Source organism: Notamacropus eugenii, chromosome 1, assembly GCF_028372415.1.
Source record: "Notamacropus eugenii isolate mMacEug1 chromosome 1, mMacEug1.pri_v2, whole genome shotgun sequence".
NCBI lineage: Eukaryota > Metazoa > Chordata > Mammalia > Diprotodontia > Macropodidae > Notamacropus > Notamacropus eugenii.
The window spans coordinates 443,061,543-443,080,906 of record NC_092872.1 but is presented as its reverse complement, the minus strand read 5'-3'; the positions used below and the strand labels follow the sequence as shown (position 1 = coordinate 443,080,906).

At 41.2% G+C, this 19,364-nt stretch overlaps 1 protein-coding gene across 10 annotated transcripts in view; it reads left to right on the top strand.

Annotated features, from left to right (window-relative positions):
- Nucleotides 1-18,880, top strand: part of TTLL11 (tubulin tyrosine ligase like 11) — a 268,011-nt gene extending 249,131 nt beyond the window's left edge. For 6 of the 10 annotated variants that reach the window (XM_072631816.1, XM_072631814.1, XM_072631812.1 and 3 more), the window contains one exon: nucleotides 2,521-18,880. In XM_072631816.1, the coding sequence (XP_072487917.1) occupies nucleotides 2,521-2,810 (290 nt within the window). In that variant the 3' untranslated portion in view covers nucleotides 2,811-18,880. Of the gene's footprint in view, nucleotides 1-2,200; nucleotides 2,256-2,520 lie in introns of all 10 variants that reach the window. The other 4 variants (XM_072631815.1, XM_072631813.1, XR_011972101.1 and 1 more) reach the window with 3 other exon arrangements.
- The last annotated feature ends 484 nt before the right edge of the window (nucleotides 18,881-19,364 follow it).

The window sequence follows — 19,364 nt, the reverse complement described above, 5'->3', positions numbered from 1 at the left end:
GTCCATTTCGGTTCTAACATGCCATGTCCTATATTATGCATTCCAATATTTCTAGTACTAAGTTTTCCCTAAGAGCTACCATTCTATGTTCTATGTTATAGCATTCTCTGTTTTAAGATCCTATTAGATACCAATCCTGATTCTGTTCAGATGGTTGCTTCAGTCTTAATGCCTGATGCTTTTGTAGCGTAATTGAATCTGAGAATGTCAGATCTGGGGAAAATCTTATAGATCATCTAGATCATCCTCCTTCTCTATATCTGTGCAGAGTTTGGGGGATTTTGGTTTTGTTTAGTGGAAGTGTTTTCTTTTCACAACTTTTCCTGCCAACTATAAACTGAGTGAGTAACTTGGGAAGAGCTCTGAAGTGAACTGAAGTAAAACAAAAACTCTGCTTAACTTGAGTTGAGGAAGGGAGAAATGAATAGCAATGTGTTTGCTCAGCCCAAAGCGTTGAGCGGAGGATTTATGCAGAAAAAATAATTGATCAGATAGATTCCAGAGCATATAAATAATATAGTATTTACAAAGACAGCCAACTCCTGACTAGGGTTATATGAGTAGACTAGCTAGACTTCTAGCTAGACATATCCAAAACAAAGACTGATTCAAAATATCTTATCCTCCCCACACCCTGTGAGCCAATCTTGTCTAAAATGCTGTGTGAAATTCCATTCTGGCTTTGGTGCCTGCCACCTTTCTCTGAAGGAGCTGACAAAAATTGATGCTTACCTAGAAAAGATTTCCTTTCCATTTTCACTGGGAGAAAACATAGACTTTCATGCCTCAGTGGAGAATTTTGGACAAAGAGAGGGCTTTGTCTTTGACAGTGACATCGATTGCTTAGATTTTAATAGGCTCATTTTTGTGGTATAATTGGATTGGACTTGGAGTCAGGAAGCCTGAGTTTGAATCTCAGGTCTGCCATTTTTACTAACTGTATAACCTACAGCAAATAGCTTAAGTGGTTTTTCTCACAACAAGCCTTTAAGGGGTAGACATTTTCATGAAATAAGCACTAAACTGAGACTCAAAAGACCTGGTGGGTTCAAGGCTCAGCTCCAATACAAACTATGTGACCATGGACAAATTAAATCACTTTTCTTACCTTCGATGTCCTCACGTGTAAAAAGGAGATAATAACATACTACCTATTTCATGGGGATAGTACAAGGAAAGCACTAATAATTTACAGCATTGTAGGAATGGTAGTTATTATTAGTATCTTCATTTTTAGTTATTACTAGTATCTGTTATTAGCATCTAGATACCATTATTAGTATCCTCATTTTCAAGGTCTTCATGTAGCTACAAGTAGTAGAACTGGGACTCAAACCCAAGTGTTTTGATTCCAAATCCATTGTGCTTTCATAGTCTGCAATTTGTAAACATTTGTTAAAATCTGGAAAATCAGGATAACAATCAGCTTAGTTCATAGGAATGTCATGAAGATGAATAATAATTTACTTTTCTATAGCATTTTATAATCCTATATTGTACATTGTGTAATTACAATAAGTATTATTGTAATAACTTCTTAACTGGGCTCCCTGCTTCCGCCCTCTCTTCTCTCCAGCCCATCCTTCACAGAGCTGGCAAAATGACCTTCCCATTGTTCAGGACTGATGATGTCACTCAGGGGCTCAAAAACTTGTAACTCACCTTTGCTTATGGGATAATATATCCATGTGTTAGTCAGACATTTGACATCCTCTCTCAACTGGTTCCACCTTTCCTTCTTAGCTTTATTTTACATCATTCCCCTTCACACACTACATTTCCACTAAACTGATCTGTAAGCAATTTCCCCAAACTCAGCATATTCTCTGCCCCCTCATTGCCATTGGGCCCCAAGCCTGAAGCTCATTCCCCGCTTTTAGAAGACTTCGCTTCCTTCAGAGCTAACCTTGGACACCACATCCTTCATGAAACATTCTCTAAGCCACTCTACTCTCTCTCACCCAATGTTCCCAGAGTTCCCCTGCCTGGATGTTTCCTTTATCGCCATCACATCCTAGCTTGTGCATTACTTATCTATGTACATGTTATTTTCCCTGTCCGGTCAATGGTAAGTTCTTTGAGAGCAAGGACCATATAATTTTTTAAAATCTTGGTGTCCTCAGTACCCTACATGATGCCTTGAACACAATAGGTATTTAATAAAATGTTTGTTGAATTGAATCAAATCCTCATTTGGCAGATGAAGAAACCAAGACTTGGAGAAATTACATGACTTGCCCACGACCACTCATCTAGTAAGTATCAGAGCAATCGTTCATACTTAAGTCTTGTAGACTCCAAGTCCAGTTCCTTTTTTCTTTCATCATACTGCCTCTTATCTAGTTTCAGAAAAAAAATAACATATACAGAGCACTAAGTAACAATAGGTTAGTGTTACTATCATTATTAATAGCAATATTATTTTTTCTCTGATTGATGGGAGCTTTGGATATTGGGCCCCCAACCTAGAAGGAAGTTCTGGATTCTCTTCACCTAATCTCAACTCTTTTTGTCCTCCAGGTATGTGTTTGCAAGCCTTTGTGGAAGCATTCTTCTTCCTAGCCCAGAGACGGTTCAAGCATTCATCACTGCAAGAGCAAGTTGCCTCCTTGGTTGACTTGTGTGAATACCACCTGACCCTGCTGGATGAGAAACGCTTACTCTACAGCAAAGGCACCTCTTCTGGCAGGCCTCTCGCCAGCAGTTCTTCCCAAGAAAGGCTCCCTCTCACCCAGCCACCAAATGGGTCTTTCCTTCCCCGAAATAACACTGCCAATAAATTTGCCCACTACAGACATCCTCAGTCTTGAGGGGATGGCACTTTGGTTTGGAAGAAGGAACTCATAGAGAATGTCAGGGCTGATGAGGGCTCCCCACCCCATGAGCATGTGGCTGCAGGTGAAATGTGGAATGCCAAGTTTTTCTTTTGCTAAATGCTCTCACCTATTTATTTCCCATTTCCCCAAATTCCATGCTTCCAAAAGTGAATGCCCTGTGTATAACTGTTTGTGACCCCAGCCCTGCTTTTTCAGTTCATCAGTGGATGAACTATGTACCTTCTGTGACAAAGGCCATCCTTCTTACTCTATGGAATGCCACATTTGAAGACAGTGGGAATGAATTCATACTGTCAAGACCACTGACTCCTGGGGATGATAGCCATGGAGGAGACAGTCCAAGGAAAAGAAATCTCAGGGTTTCTGTGGCCTCTTCAAGAACCAAGAGCCATTTTGTGTCACCCTCCATCACTGGGTAGAAAATGATTTGGGAGAATCAAGTAGGAGTATGCAAATCTGCAATCCCTAATATATGTGCATGTGTCTCAATGAGTTCACCTAGTGTTTTGGATTAGTTGGCCCCATTTCTGCACAGCGAATCAATTTTCTATTTTCACATTTCAGAAGCATAGATTTGGGGGGGGTGCTGCTCAGTGGGTATGCTCTGGGAAGTTTGGTTTTTGTACCAAAACACTGAAATCACACCTGCTCTGGAGCTTTGTAGATGGTATGTATGATGAAGACTTGTTGGAAGGACAAGCCACTTTATCTCTAAGGTCTGGGACAAGAGAAGGAAAGGAGGAAACACCTGCTGCTTCCTCCTCAGGAAACCTTTGGTTCTGGTTTTTAAGAGAAGCTAATTTTTCAGGATAGAATCTTAGAATTGAAAAGGATCTTGGAACAGAAAATACTAGAACATAGGGCATAGAATACCAGAGATCTAAGGAACCTTCAAATACTGACTGAAAGAAAAAAGAATGTTAGAGCTACAAGGAGAGCAAATGAGAATATAGAATGCAGAAACATCAAATGTTAGAGCTAGCAGGAATCTTAGAACATCATATTGTAGACTACAAAAAATCAGGGTTAAGAGAGACCTTAGAAGCTATGTGGTCTAATCTCCTGATTTTACAGATGGAAAAACTAAGGCCCAGATCTAGGGGGTGGCAGAGCCAACATTAGAACTCAGGTCTCTGCACTCCTGGACAAGTGCATATATTCAACCAATACATTGCCCCTCCATCTCCATGGCTCTGACCTTTGTATTCAGGGATGGCTGGGTGGCAGAGCTGGGTTGAGCAGCCCAACATTCTGGTGCCTCTCTTTACTGCAATAGGTGGGCCAGGAGACCCTGGTGTAATTCCTATTCCCATATAGTGCAGGGATAAGAAACAGAGATAAGGGAAACCTTTACTGCATGTAGCAAATGGATTTCATGGTAAAAGATTTGCTCAAAGCATTTAAGCATAACTTGCTATCTTTGGACCAGAATCAAGTCTGTGCACAGAACCGGAACTTTTCATCCTTTCTGAAATTTCATTTTCTAAAAGCATGATAATGCCAATACCTAGCTGCTTTTAGCTCTAAAACATCACTCATTTATTTAATATGTTTATTAAGCACCAAGTAGAATTTGAGAGTCATAGAATATCAAAAATGGAAGGGCCCTTAGAGCCTAGCATGTAGAATGTTAGGCTATAAAGCGTTGGGTGTTCAAACCAGAAGGGGACTTAGAAATCATCTGCTTCAGGTCATTCAGTCTCCAGAAAAAATTGAGATCCCCAAGAAAGGGAATGACTTGCCAAAGGTCACCTGATGGCAGGGCTAGGACCCAAGTCTTCAGCTTTCCACAATGTGAAAAGCCCTGTTCTGGGCCTCATATGACATACAAAGATCAACAAGTCTAGCCCTTTGGGCAGGAAATTTATTATTTAATGATCAGTCACTCAGTCAACAAGTTTTTAAGCAAATACTATGGCAGTATGTCAATAGGGGAGGTAAGATAGATAGATAATCCAGATAACTGTGGTACAAACTGGAATGTGCTAAGTGCATAGGAGCAGAGAGGTAAACTCACTCTGGGCCTAGGGAAATCACAGTTTGAGGTCAGCTGGATGGTTTCATGGAGAGCATGGCCCATGAGCTAATCCTGGAATGAGGGAAAGGATAGTGACAGGGAGATGAGGTAGATGCTGGTCATCATCAATAAATGGGCAGAGCTCTGAATGAGGTATCTTGAGATATTTTCAGTGATTCTGCTTTGACTAGAACATAGAATATACAAGGGGGAAATTGTAGATAATCTAGAAAAATTGGAAGCATATTATGGTATGTTGCAATTTTATCTCCCATATGTCAGTAGAGTTTGGAGGAAAGAAGCTTCATGTTGCTTAATTTTGAATAATATTGTAAATATCAGTTTTCACAGCCAGAATATTCTTTTAGGCCGTCATAACTCATCAGCAGACAATATGCTTTGTATATCATATTCTATTTTTTTCCCCAAGGTGAATTGTCCCCCTAAAAATGCTGCTCGTTTTGCAAGTGTGGCTGTGAGGAAGCCTGGCTTTCCTCTGAAGGACACTATGTCTTCATGGTGATTATTCAGGAAATGATGTCCCTACCTTACAAAGCTAACCTTATTCCCGTGTCCAATAATGATGGCTTCGGGCCCCTTTATCTTGTTCTGCCCCAACCTCAAGGATTTAGAGGCTATTCTGTTGTCAGACTGTAAGAGGGGCCTCACCCTGCCTTTTCTGTTCCTCACATTAAACTCCTCTGAAGCTCTCATGTGATCGGAAATCAGTCTGTTAAGAGGCCCATTTCTTTCAGAAAGGTGGAATTGTAATGGAGGCCAAAGGCGCCCAGAGTCAGACAGACTCGAGTAGGTTGCATTGCCAACCTGCCTTTGGAAAGTATGGAGAGAGGTGTTTAAGAAATGCAGGACAAGGGGCCGCAGAAGTGCAGGATTTGGGGTTAGAAAGGAGCTTAAGTATCATCTGCTCAAAAATCTTCATTTTGTAGACAACAGAACTGAGTGCGTCCCAGAGAAGCAAGACTTCTTGTCACAGACCATAAGCAGCAGGACCCAGATTTATTGCTAGGTCATCCAGTTGTGGCTTGAATACATTTCCCTAGTGATGGGGAACTCATTACCTTTCAAAGCAGCCTCATTACAGTGTTGAATTCCTTGGATGGTTAGTAAGTCCTTGCTTGTTTCAGTATATTATGAGCTTATACTGCTAAGTAGTCCAGTGTAACGAGGATTCCCTTGATAGTGGAGTTTCATGTTCAGCTGTACGTTGGTTGGGGAATGAGGATGGTATTTTAGGCAGTGGAGCTCTCCCAGCTCCCTCAGCTCATATCACGTAGGAACCTTCCCATTCAATCTCCAAAAAAGGATGGCCCTGAGTGGGGACCAGTGCTTTAACCACTCTGGGGCTTTGGAGGTCTGGGCTCTTGTCTGGAAGTCATCCTTTCTGTCCTATTCCCATCCCCTCCCCTCCTTCCCAGTCTCTCATGAAATAACAAAGTCAACACTAAGCAGATGATGAGCTGCTGTCTGAGACTTGGGTAGGAAGCAGCTGGTACCTAAGGCTTGCAGAGGTTTGCTTGTTGCTCACAGTGCCACACACAGTTTGCATTATCAGTCTGCTTCCCGAGACCTCTGTTTTGTGTTGGTTTAGTGGAAAGGAGAAGGAAGGAGAGGACATGCCTATAGGGTCTCCATATTTTGTTGATCCCCTGTCACTGACTGGCTGAACTGTCAATCAGCATGGGACCACCAGTGATGATGTGACAGGCAATTAAAACTGTCATTAAAGTTGGCAGTCGATGTCGATGGCAATCAGCAGTTCAGCTACTCAGGGACATTGATGGAGGGAAGACTAGTGTAGAGAGATGGCTCAGATGGTAAGGGAGAAATATCCCTGGTTAAAGTTACAAACCAGGTTAAGGTTACTTAACGTGGTTAAAGCTAAGGTGTCCTCCCCCTGCATTTTATGGCTGTCACCCCTATTCCTAGAGCCCCATTACAAGAAGCTACCTAGGATTTTTGAAAAGCTCTGAGCTAGAAATCAAGCTCCAGTCCCTTCTCTGCAGCTTATAACTATCTAGAAGTTGTGTGGAGCATGTTTTGTCAAGTGTAGCATGTTATATGGAGGAGCTGTGGCTTAGTAGAGAGAAAGCCATTCTCAGTCAAGATAACAGTAGTTCAAGTCCCTCTGACACACTTAGTATGTGATCTTAGACAGACCACCCTCTAAGACTTCAGTGCAGAGGAAGTGCTGATTTGAGAACTTAAAAGGCCACTGGATCGATAAGAGCAATGGACTAGGAGTCAAGAAGACCTGAGTTCAAACCTAGCCTCAGACATTTACCAACTATGGGACGCTGACAAGACACTCAAATCTCCATTTGCCTCAGTTTCTTTATCTGTAAAATGGAGATAATAAATAGCACCTGCCTCCCAAGGTTATGGTGAGGATAAAATAATGTTTGCAAAATACTTTGCAAACCTTAAAGCACCATATAAATGCTAGCCATATTATTATCAGCGCTGCTAAAGAGGGTTTCCTTTTCTGGAATTCCTAGTACCAATGAAATCACAGCTCTAGTCAAAACCCCTTAAGCCCTCCCCCTCCCTGAAACAACCCATGCCACACACGTGTGCTGGAATTGCCATTACTGCAAAAATCCTCCAACCCTCCTAACTTTCTTAAATGATATTTTCCATTTCCTAGTCTGCTAATACTACTTGGAACTATTTAATTCTTCTTTAAATCTTACAAAGCTGATTTCCTGAACATCTCAATGCTTCACCACAGTTATTTTCACCAGATAATTATAGCCCATGTTATGGAAAAATGTGTCTTCTCTATTTCAAACTTGTGTTCACAAACTGTTAAATGCACAAAATAAAATACTTAAGATTAACAAAGGAAACCATTTATGTTGAAATGCAGTTATCAAAAAAATTTTAACTAATGCATGGACCCCCTGAATCTCTCCATAAATGGTAAGGGGACCTCAGAGAACCCCTGATCCAATCTAATCCCTTCATTTTATAGAGGCAGAAACTGAAGCCTGGAAAGAAAAAGGGACCGTCCAAGGACACACATTCAACAAGTTAACAGAGGCAATATTTAAATCACGATACTAGGATCCCAAGTCCAGGGCTTTTTGCAGCATTCATATTCATAGACTCCATGCTCATGTCTAGGATTAGCAGGAGAAGCTCCAGGCTGTGTGACAGTCTTGGCAGAACGGTTCATGATAACGCACATTTTGGTAGCACGTTAGAGTGTGATTCCTCACCAAACTAGGAGGTTGGTAGGTAAATGTCAATATTATCCTCATTTTCAAACTGAAGAAACTTGGCTCAGAATCAGCAGGGGATTTGCTTGTCACCTAGCTAGGAAGTGGTAAAGCTAGAGTTGGAGGGTGGTCTTTGATTCAAAGCCCAGAACTCATTCCAGTGTACCGCATTTCCACCTAGTTATGAATCGAGAGGCAGCGTTATATAATGGAGAGAGTTTTGACCTCAAAACCAAGAAGACTCAACCCCAAATCTTGCCTCAGGCACAGTACTGGCTGTGTGACCCTGGGCAAGTCACTTCCCTGGGCCTCAGTAACTTACGATTCTAAGTTGCAAAGAAGGTGCCAGCCAACAAATACCAACAAAATCACTTCGCCTATTTTATTTAGCATTGCTCTAAGGGATGGCTCCTTATTCACCAATGTTTTCTTATTCTATACTTGTTGAACATGGACAGCGCGTTAGATCATTTTCCCATATGTGTAGACTTAGTCTTTCCTTCACTTTTTTCTAACCCAAACTGTGTAGGAGAGGCCATACTGCTATAGGACAAAGAGCATTAGATTTAGGAGTCACAAGACTGGGGCACATTCTGAAGTTCTGCCACTAATTAGAAATGATCGTGTCACTTTCTATCTCCAAATCTGTAAAATGGAGATACTCACACTCCATGCCTCATGGGATTGTAAGGATAGTATTTTATGTCATAAAGCTCTATGTAAATGTAAGCTATGATTTTATGGCTTTTCAGTCGTTTTGACCAGGGCTGTATGGTTTGTTTGTGGTTGTCATTTTCAAATTAGACAACCATGACTTCAATGTAGGACAGCTAGGTGGTGCAGTGGATAGAATGTGCAGCCTGGAGTCAGGAAGACTTAACTTCCTGAGTTCAAATGTGGCCACAGACCCTTACTAACTGTGTGACCCTGGACAAGTCACTTAATCCTGTATGCCTCAGTTCCTCATCCGCAACATGAGCTGGAGAAGGAGATGGCAAACCACGCCAGTATCTCTGCCAAGAAAGCCCCAAATGGGATCATGAAGAGTAGGGGCAGGCCTGGAAAGGAGTGAGCAAAGTTCAGTACAGAATTATATTGTATTGGGCATACATCCCCGAGTTATATAACCAACCTTATGTTTTGACATTCTGTTGTGTTTCCTATTTTGAACTATATTCTGTTCTTCACTAGAATTTTTTTATTATTTCACAGACTTCAGAAATTTGACATGAACTGTCAGTAATAAAAAAAACAACAGCATAGGTTCCCAGACCACTCTATTTTAAGTTGTAGAGTGCACTTGAGATCAATCAGTATTGTTGACTTGAAATGGAATTCTTTCATAGAATACTGGAAAGACTGAAAGTCAGAAAATCTCCATGCAAGGCCTTGTTCTGCCCATAACTAGGAGAAAAACTGTAGATCTGTGCCTGGATTTGCCCTTAACCACTCTAAACTTCAAATTCCTCAGCTATAAAATAAGGGGGTTGACTAGGTCTCTTGAGATCCCCTTCAGCACTAATCTCATATATTCTAAGGTGCCTTCTCATATTAGCCATCTATGTTCAGGGTTCAAACATTGTATGTCCTAAGATCCCTACCAAATCCAGAATTCCAAGCAGCCTTTTGAGACCGTTATAAGTGGCAGAATAGCTACTGGTAGCAACTCTTGGTAGTCTCATCCCAGCCCACCCATTTTATTGACAGTGTCTTCTCCTGGATCTGTCATGCACAAAAACATTGTCTATACTGAGCAGTTAACAGACTTATTTAGGTTTATCCCTCCACATCCCTCCCCCTTTTTAGTCTTACCTCTGATTTTCTAAAACTCATTGCCATACAAAGATAAAACCCCCAGCCTTGGATTTTGACATCTGTCAAAACAGAGGAGGCTGAAAGGATCATTCCCTAACCCCCCTCTCCCCATTGTAAAGTATTTGAAGACATTCATAAGTTGAAAAATGGTGACTTCTCCTTCTTTGACATCTGGCATTTGTCTCATGATTGGCAGAGTGTTGCTTCAAAATAGCTTCCAGTTTCTTTCACCAAATGATTGATGTCCTATGCAGACACAGTCTTATATAAGAATTGGACTTGAAATATTATGAATTTGAGTGTCATTTCTTAGATCCTAGCAGTAGTGGAATCCTCTCCATAAGTATCCATTATTTTTTCATAAGATTAAAAAAAAAACCTCTTCTCTAGGTGAGATAAATTAACTGCAATGTGTAATAACCTGAAGTCTGGCCTTTCCTTATGTTTCTGCCAATCTCATGGTCGGTTTGATGGATGTAATAGAGATTTCTCATATGTTGTATGAATTTCTTACTCACAAAGTCGGCCCAATTTTCTTCCTGTTCCAGGAGACAAAGGATCTTTGTCAAATAGTCAACAGATCCAATTACCTCCATCCCTGGTAGCCTGAAGTCCATATTTTTCTATAACTAGAAAATTGGGCTGCATAATACCTTCTTTTTTAAAAAAAGCATACAGAGAATGATCTTTTCTCTGGTTTTCTAAAGCTCCTAGGCATACAAAGATTTTAAGACCAAATAGCAAAATTACTATTTTTTTCCTCCCCAGTTTGTGGGTATTTTCTCTGAAAACTATTTTTAGAGGTCAGAGTAAAATGAATTTTTCCTAGTTTCAGTGGCAGGACACACATCCAATGTCCATCAGTGAGAAAAAGTGGTGTAGTAGATAAGACCACTGAAGTGAAGATCTCATTTAAGACCTAACTTCACTGCTTACTAAATGACCTTGGGCAAGTCAATTAGGATGACTGGGTTTTGGAGTTTATGGTTCTATAGTTGTAGATCTTAGAGACTAACTAGTTCAACTCTCTGCTTTTCCTAAAAGAGGAAACTGAGATTTAGAGTGTTTAAATAACTTGCCCAAAGTCATTCAAACCCAGATTTTCTAACTCAAGATCCAGTAGTTATTGCATACCATGCCATGCTCCCTCTTGACACATTACCTTCCTGGACATCAACTTCCACCTGTTGGATTAGATGATCTCTAAGTCCCTAGAAGCTCTGAAGTTCTATGATCATATGATTCTAAAATTTAATTTTTTGAGTATGAGTCTTTAATATCATGTTACAATTCAGGCCAGGGTGAATGGAGAACAAGCTCTTTTAAGTATCATAGCTAGCACCAGACATGCTTAGTCCTGGTTAAGTTCTCCGTACAGGTTTTAAGAGGAAGAAAAGGAATTGGGGGGAGAGGAGAAAAAGGAGGCTTAGAACAGTTCTTTTCACATCTGAAAAGAATAGGAACAGTGCCATGAGAGAGGAGGACAGGGAATACTAGAATTTTGACTTAGAAGGGATCTTACATTCTCATTCAGTATGGGAATCTCCTCTACAAAATCTTTCAAACTGTGAACTCCTTGGTGTGGCATTTGGTATCCCCCAGTGCAGTGTCTTGAACAAAGGATATGTGCTCAGTAAGAGTTTGTTAAATTATTGAATTTCTGTGATGGCTATCCACCCTCTGCTTAAATATGTACAGTCAGCAGTGAGATCTCTGTCTTACATAATGCCCTCTTCCACTATTGGGCAGTTCATTTCTTTAGAAAGGTTGAACCAAAACTTGCTTCTTAAACAGGCAGGAAGGAGGTAAAATGCCTCCCCAAGATACTTTGAGAGACTCATTGGATCTGGCCCCTCCAAACTTTCCCGAGCCATGCATATCATGCCCACGCAGCACCCACTGTGTCCTCCAGTTCCTCATTCATTCTGATCAATAGTTCTGTGTTTCAGTTCGTGATATAACATTTGCAGTACTGGGGTCATTCAGGGCCCCGAGCCCAGTCAGAACTGGAATGACCAGAAAGACACCTAAATTCATCCAGCTATGTCTTCATTTTTTTCTCTTCCAGTTTCTACAGATAGTGACTAGAACTGGGAAGAAAAACAAACACTTTAATCCTGAGTACAGAAGCTTGCTTAGAAAGAATATGTAATTAAATAAACACAATGCTTTTGTTGGCAATAATTGGTATTACTCTATGAAGTTTACTGTTATGCCCATTTTATAGATGAAGAAGCTGAGGCACAAATAAGTTAAATGACTTGCCCTTGGTCATATCACTAGAAATGTGAGAGAAGATTATGGAACATTACCCATCCTTTAAGGCCCAGGTGAAATGCCTCTTCCTCCATGAAGCCATCTTTGATTCCATCAGCCCCTCCCTCATCAGTTCTCTTAGCATTTTGTTATTCTATTTAGGCACTTATAATATTTTAATTTATTTCATATTTATCTGTCTATGTCTTATGATTACTGTTTCCTCCACTAGATTACAAACTCCATGAGGGTAGAGACCTTTTCTTATTTATTGTAAATCAGTTTCTAAACAAGCATCAATCCAATGCCTACCATGTACCAGGCACTGCAGTAGATGTTAGAACTAGATGGACAAAAGTGAAACCATCCCTGTCCTCAAGAAGCTTAGACTCTATTCAGGGAAAACAACTTATACATATGTTGACACATGCAAAATGGATACAAAACAGATTGGGATAAGTTGAAAGGAGAAAGCCCTAGCAAGTAGAGACATCCAGAAAGGCTTCCGGTAATAGAAGGTGGGTCTGCAGCCAAGCCTTGAAAGAAGCTGGGGATCTACAGCTTGGCAAACAGATATGGTCTAATGAGAGTGCTGAGCTTGGAACTGGAAACCTGAGTCTACATTCCTTCTCTAGTATTTGTCAACCATGTGACCCTGAAGAAAAAACATTGCCTGTCTGAGCCTCACTTTCTCATCTGTAAAATGGAGATAATAATCCTTATTTTACCTGCCTCACAAACTGTGGGCGTTTGGTAAGGCTTGAAGTGATATCGAAATGTGATTTGTTCTTTTTTTTAAGGAGGAACCTGTGTGTTTATCAACATAGGTAGTCTGTGTAAAGAAATTCTACTAATGCAGATGGCACCTTCTTTGTAACTTATAATCATAGAAAGTTGCCTGGGACGCTGAGAGAGGATGATCATCTCCAGCTCACACAGATGATAAATGAATGATTAGCAGAAGCCTCCCAGTTTATAGACACAGTATAAGAAGGTGTCTATCTGACAGATGTTAAAGCACTCTTTTTTTAACATGCAAACTTATTTTGATCAACACCAATAAAAATAATTCATTTCTATAACATTTCATTCACAACTCCACTGTGAGGTGTATCATGTCATTATTATTGCTCCATTTTACACATTAAGAAACAGATTTTCAGAAAGATTATGTGACATGTACACAGATAGTAAGTGTTGGAGATGGGATTCCAACCAGGACTCCTGACTCCCATATCCAGGTCGTTATCCTTTACCCACTTGCTTTTCATATTCCAGAGGGAAAAGATCTTTCTCAAGCTTGGCCCTTTTCCACTCCTCCACTAGTCAGACGCTCTCCTTTGGTATATTCTGCCTGATTTGATCATTTTCAATTTTTAGCATATGTGAGAACCACAGCCAAGATTCCCCGGGAAGCATGAGCTCAAAGTGGAGGGTAGACACATGGGAAGAGGAGGGGGCCACCTGAAATAAATATAATTTCCTCATCTCTCCAGACTTGCTGCTACAAAGCTCTACAAAGTCATTTACTGCTGTTTATTATTGAGTATCTTCTTTTCATCTTCTCTTTAAAGGTCTGCAGGCTAGGGGACAAAGACCTGACTACAGTCTGGACTCTTGTCTCTACCCCCCACTTTTCCTAGGGCAATAAGACAGTAAGCCCCCAGCCACAGTACAAAGGCCACCTGTAATTTGGAGTGCTTTTTCTTAGAAATGAGGAGCATCTGTGTGTTATGAGATTTCATCTTTGATCTTTAGCATTGAACTTAAAAAAAATTCATGTACTTATTATTTAACATGCGGTTAGTTAACTGGGTTGATGTCTTATCCTCTGTCTCCATCCTTCCATTGACTATAATCGCCTTGTGGGAAGAGACTATGTCTACACTGTATCTCCTCCAGAAGGGGATCTACAGACAAGAGGCATTTAACAAATGTTAGCTTTATTGTTTTGATTTGGAGGATGTATGGACACTAGCCTTACCAATATGCCTCACAACCCTTCCTTCCTTTCTTATCCTGTGTAGTTCTCCTCCTTGTCTTTCTGTAAATCCTCCAGAGAGAATTTGTCCAGCTCAATCATGTCTTTCTCTGTTTCTTATATGAGAGTAGACCAGGCACTATGTGAATGAATGAACAAACAAATGAATGAGTGAACAAACGATAAGGGATGATTAGGCTATCCTCATTTTACAGATCAGGAAATCAAGGTTTAGGGAAGAGAAGTGACTTCCTCGAAGTCACAAAGACAGCAAATGGCAGAGCAGCAGGACTAAAGCTCAGGTTATAGCTTCCTTGCCTCTTAAGAGACCTTAAAGGCCATCTAGTACAAGCCCCTGATTTTCCAGATGAGACAACTGAAACCCAGAGAGATGAAAGTGACTGTATAGAGTTTGGCAGCATCTAGTTCTACTCTCTTACTTTGCAAAGGAAGAAACTGAGCTTAGAGAGGGGAAATGATATGAGCAGGGCCAGTGTCAGAAGCCAACCTCCTGATCTCCTGACTCCCAGACCAGTACATCTCCACCCACACCCTATGGGCATTCTTAGTAAGTACCTATTGGTCAATTAATACCCAGTATCCTATTCACAGCAGTCACCTAATGTTTGATAGCATCCATTAGAACCATAATTGTTTATAGCTAAATACAGTGGGAGAAAGAGTTTCTTCTTGGATGGTAAGGACCAGATTCTTTAAACCCAGTGGTTGCCATTACAGTCTACTGCAAGGTAACATCAATCCCCCCCTCCCCCAGACTTCTCTGAAATGGAAGGAAGTCCACGTTATGGAGAGATTCCCATTATCTGCACATCTAATTGCTTACATCTACCCACTGGTAGTGATCCTGCTGCCTGGCTGATATGTCTTTTTCCTCTTAAAAGCTTTTCAAAACTCTATATTAAATTTTCATAACACGTCAAAGTCAAAGGCTCTATTACTTGACCTTAGTTGTCTTGGAAACTTTAGAAAATTCACTAATAAGATGAAGAGTCTTGCTAAAAGTAAGTTCATCCTGGAAACCATTGTAAATTATTGATTGCTTTTACCACGAATTCTATTAGACATCAGAAACACCACTCCCTCCAAGTCATTTCAGCTTCGATGATTTGAGAATGTTTCTTATCTGCTGAAACCCAGTAGGAAGAGCCCCGAACTTGAAGTCAGAGAACCTGGGTTTGAGTCCCTAGCCTTCTTGTGACCTTGGGCAAATCCTTTGGCCCCTCTGAGCCACAATGTCATCATCCATCTCCTGCCTCCCTGCATTCACACAACCTTTCCTCATAGCTGGAAACACATTTCCTTCTTCATTTCTCTCTCTCAGAATTCCCATCTTCCCTCAAGGCTCAACTCAGGTGCCCCCTTGGCGAAGTCTTCCTTCACCTCTTATTCCCTCCTCTTCTCCACCCCCCACCCCAATTTCATTTACTAGGACTCTTTTCCTCCTCACTTTCCCTTGCAATATACTTCTGTACATATTATATCTCCCTGTAGAATGTAAGCCCCCTCAAGGGCAGGAACTGTTTTGTTTTGTTTTGTTTTTTTTATCCCTGGCACCTAGCACAATGCCTGGCTTGATAAATGCTTGTTGAACTGAATTAGAATGACAACAATAATGTTTGTACTACTTACCTCACAGGGGTGTTGTGAGGAACAAATGATACAACGTGGAAAATATTACCTTCTGTAAACTGTCATTTTATCTGTAAAATGAGATAACTAGATTTCCCTAACACACACGCATACACACACATGTGCACACACACGTGTGCACACACATGCGCACACACATACAGAGCATTCTACACGCTACAACTTAACGTTGTATGCTCCCGGGTCCTTCTCAGTTCCAACAATCTGCATTCAAAGTTCTCATTAAACACTAACATTTTAGGATTCTAAGGTTTCATTTTATTTCCTAAAGTTCTTCTGAGAAGTCAAACATTTGTCTCCATGAAACTCTGGTCCTATACACTGAGCAAGATTTGGAAAAATCCACCAGCAATTGACCTTTGGTGCTAAAAAAAAAAATGGGCCATGTTAAACAGCAAGTTTCCTGTCACTGGAGCTATTCAAGCAGAAGCTGATTTAACACCAGTCCATGCTAAACAATTTGGCAATCCCAACAAAGAGTTCCTTCCTGGAGTTGCTGTGATGTGAGGTGCATAGTGCAGAGATACTGATTCTACTGCCAGTGGCTACCTTTCCAAAAGGATTATCTCAGAGGGAACTTCCAAGGAAGGGGCCCCAACAAAATGGGTCTCAGACAAGGGAAACTTGCTCTTGGTTTCAGATTTAAGCACTTCTCAAACCACAGACCACTTGGTTGGAAGTGAGAACAGATGTCCTCAGGTTTAAAAAACACAACACAACAATAAACAGTAGTGTCTGTTCTCCCTCAGAGTCTACCAAGTGGAAATTAGGGTAAAAACTCCTTACGTCAGCTCTCTCCTTAAATAAAGGGTACCTGATGGTACAGATTCTATAATCTTGGGTCAGTTCCTTAATTCTATGGAAACTTTAGGCTTGACATTTTATAAAAATGGTACCTACCACTGGGAGGAAATGGGAGACTCAGTCTGTGGTAAGACTCAGAGGTGATGTCTAATAGGCATGGCTCTTCAAAATCATTTGTATTTGGAAGTCACTGAACCTTCTCTACCTGTAATATGTCATGTCTTGTGTGGGAATGAAAAGGGAGAGCAGATGAGAGATGTGGAGGGAATTCTAAACCTCTTTTTTCCTTTAAATTCCTCTTCTTTGTTTAAAAAATATCAAGTAGAATCTGGATAGTTACTGAGCAGGATGGAGGATCATAGGGTTTATAGGTGGAAGGGACCTTGGAGATCAGTTACTCCAACCCTAGACCCAGAGCAGATGAATGACTGGCCCATGGTCACACAGGGAATAGGTGACATCAGTTTAGAACATGATCTTCACCTTGTTCCTTGTGTCTTTATGATCACTTTGTAGTCCTGGGGGATAGTCTAAATGCAGTGTTTCTACTAGATGTACTCCTGCATAGAGGAAGTTGGACTAGGTTGATCTCTGGGCTGTTTTCTAGCTCTGAGACTTAGAAGCTAGTTCTTCACACCATGGCAGGGGCTTCCTGGTCTGCTTAGGCTTTGTCCACATAGTAAAGTATGTTCTCCCTTTCCCCAGTTCTGTATGGGGCCCAACAGGTAATGTTGGGATGGGTAGAAACACACTGGCTCCTTAAAATGAGAGCCCATCTTTCATCAAAACAGACTGAGCATAATAACCCTTCAATCACAGAGGTTAGGTATGTCAGCCACTAACAGATGTGCATTTTAGAGGTATTAATAGTGACATTAATGCATTACTAGCAAAGATCCTGTTTGACTAACCATCCTGAAAAAGGGATGGGGGCAGGGGGAAATCATTCTCTCTCTGCTCCATCAGACTTCATGCCCAGCTAATAAGAGGGTGAGATGTTACTTACTTTAAACCACTCATCAAAAGTCAGACTGTACTTATTTCTCAGCTGGTAGCAAACAGTGAAACTGATCTGACTGACAATGTTATCTTCCACTGTCCTGTAAATAATAATGTTTCACTGTCCTGCTGGGAAACCATTTAAGTAGATTTGCTCTGTAATATTTGCTAGGGGAAAAAATGTGTACTGTTTGCTGATATTGGTTGGCATAGATGGATCACCATGTGGTTGAGTCCCAAATGTGGCAGACAGATAGATTATGGCAGATACAATCTCAGTTCTGTTGAGTCCCAGGAGAGGACCCCGTTAGAAGTTTGAGAATTTAAAAGGCTACAGTACTAAATTTACCACCACTGCTGCTAGCTACTCCCTCATCCCCAAGCACAACTGTAGAAGTAGCCAGCAGGCCTACCTAGGTCTTTCTCCAAGACTGGCTGATGCAGGGACTCACTCCCATGTCAATATCATGAAGGAAATGAATTATTTAGAAAAGAGATAAAGGGCCAGATGGGATGGGGCTTGGCTGACCCTTGGGTCCCCTCTGGCTTTGGTATGCTACAGAGTTCTATACTTCCTCATTTTCTCAATCAGAATTCCAAGGTGGAAATTCTTAGGTTTTGTCTTCATCTTTTTCTCAAGGCTTCATGGCCACTTTTAAGCCTAAAATGATGTTGCCTACTGCTTCCATGGTCACTTAGAAAATCTTCTTTTGTGGAATAGATAAGGCCCTACTCCCTTTGCCTGGCCAAGGAATCTTAGACATATTCACAGTTCTTTGTTGGTAAATGAGTCACCTCTCCTCTATAGGTCACACACCAAACCTAGGTCCAATAACAGTGCACTGGGGCCAGCATTGTAAACAAAATGAACTTGATCTCTTCCCATCTTGGCTTCCTTTGGGTCCTCTCCTTGATCCTGTACCCTAATCCCTGGCACTTGACTAACTACTCTCAACAAGGCTGGAATTACTTCCAGGAAATTGGTTGGAAGATGCTGGATCGTGGGGCATTAGGCCTCAGTCTGTTTTGGCTGCTGGATCACTCTTTGCAGAAGGAAAAAAAAATCACCCCACTTGTTAACCACACTCTGTATTTTTTGCATTCAGCTCAGCTTTTCAAGCTAAAAGTTAAATTCTGCCAAGGCTGGTTAGCGGAAGGTGAAATGGAAATAAGGGATCTGGGTAGGAGGCCTTGAATAGCAATATGTCCATGAATGTATCCTTGAAAAATCATTCAGCTTAATAAAACCCTTTTGGAAATAGTTGCTGGGCTTAGTTTCCTGTATTTCGCCACCGACAGAAAGCACTCCAGTGAACAAGGGGAGTCCTCTGAGACAGGTAAAGTCTTGGCTTCTGGAAAATGCTTTGTAGCTTGGCACAGAATTGGCAGAGGAATTGAGTATGGTGGCTCCTGCCCTCTCCCTTTCTCTCCCTTTATAGGCATATAGGTAAGGAGCATAGCACCAGCTGCCAACTTCTCTGTCTGTCCTTTCTGAGTATGCCCAGGGAGCCAACAGCTTTCAGCTGCCTGGCACAAATCCAACCATCAATATTTTCTAGCCTTTGGAGAAAGAGAGTTCAGGTGATGCTATGGGAGGGGGACAGGGGTGGGTGAGAGGAGGTGGCACTCCCTCCAAGATTAGTCCTTTTCATTTGGGTAGGGGGAGAGGAGGGAAAGTGATGCTTCATTTACCTAGAATTTTACTTGGGGGGAGACAAGGCTACAGCTGAGTCAAGAGACTCTGT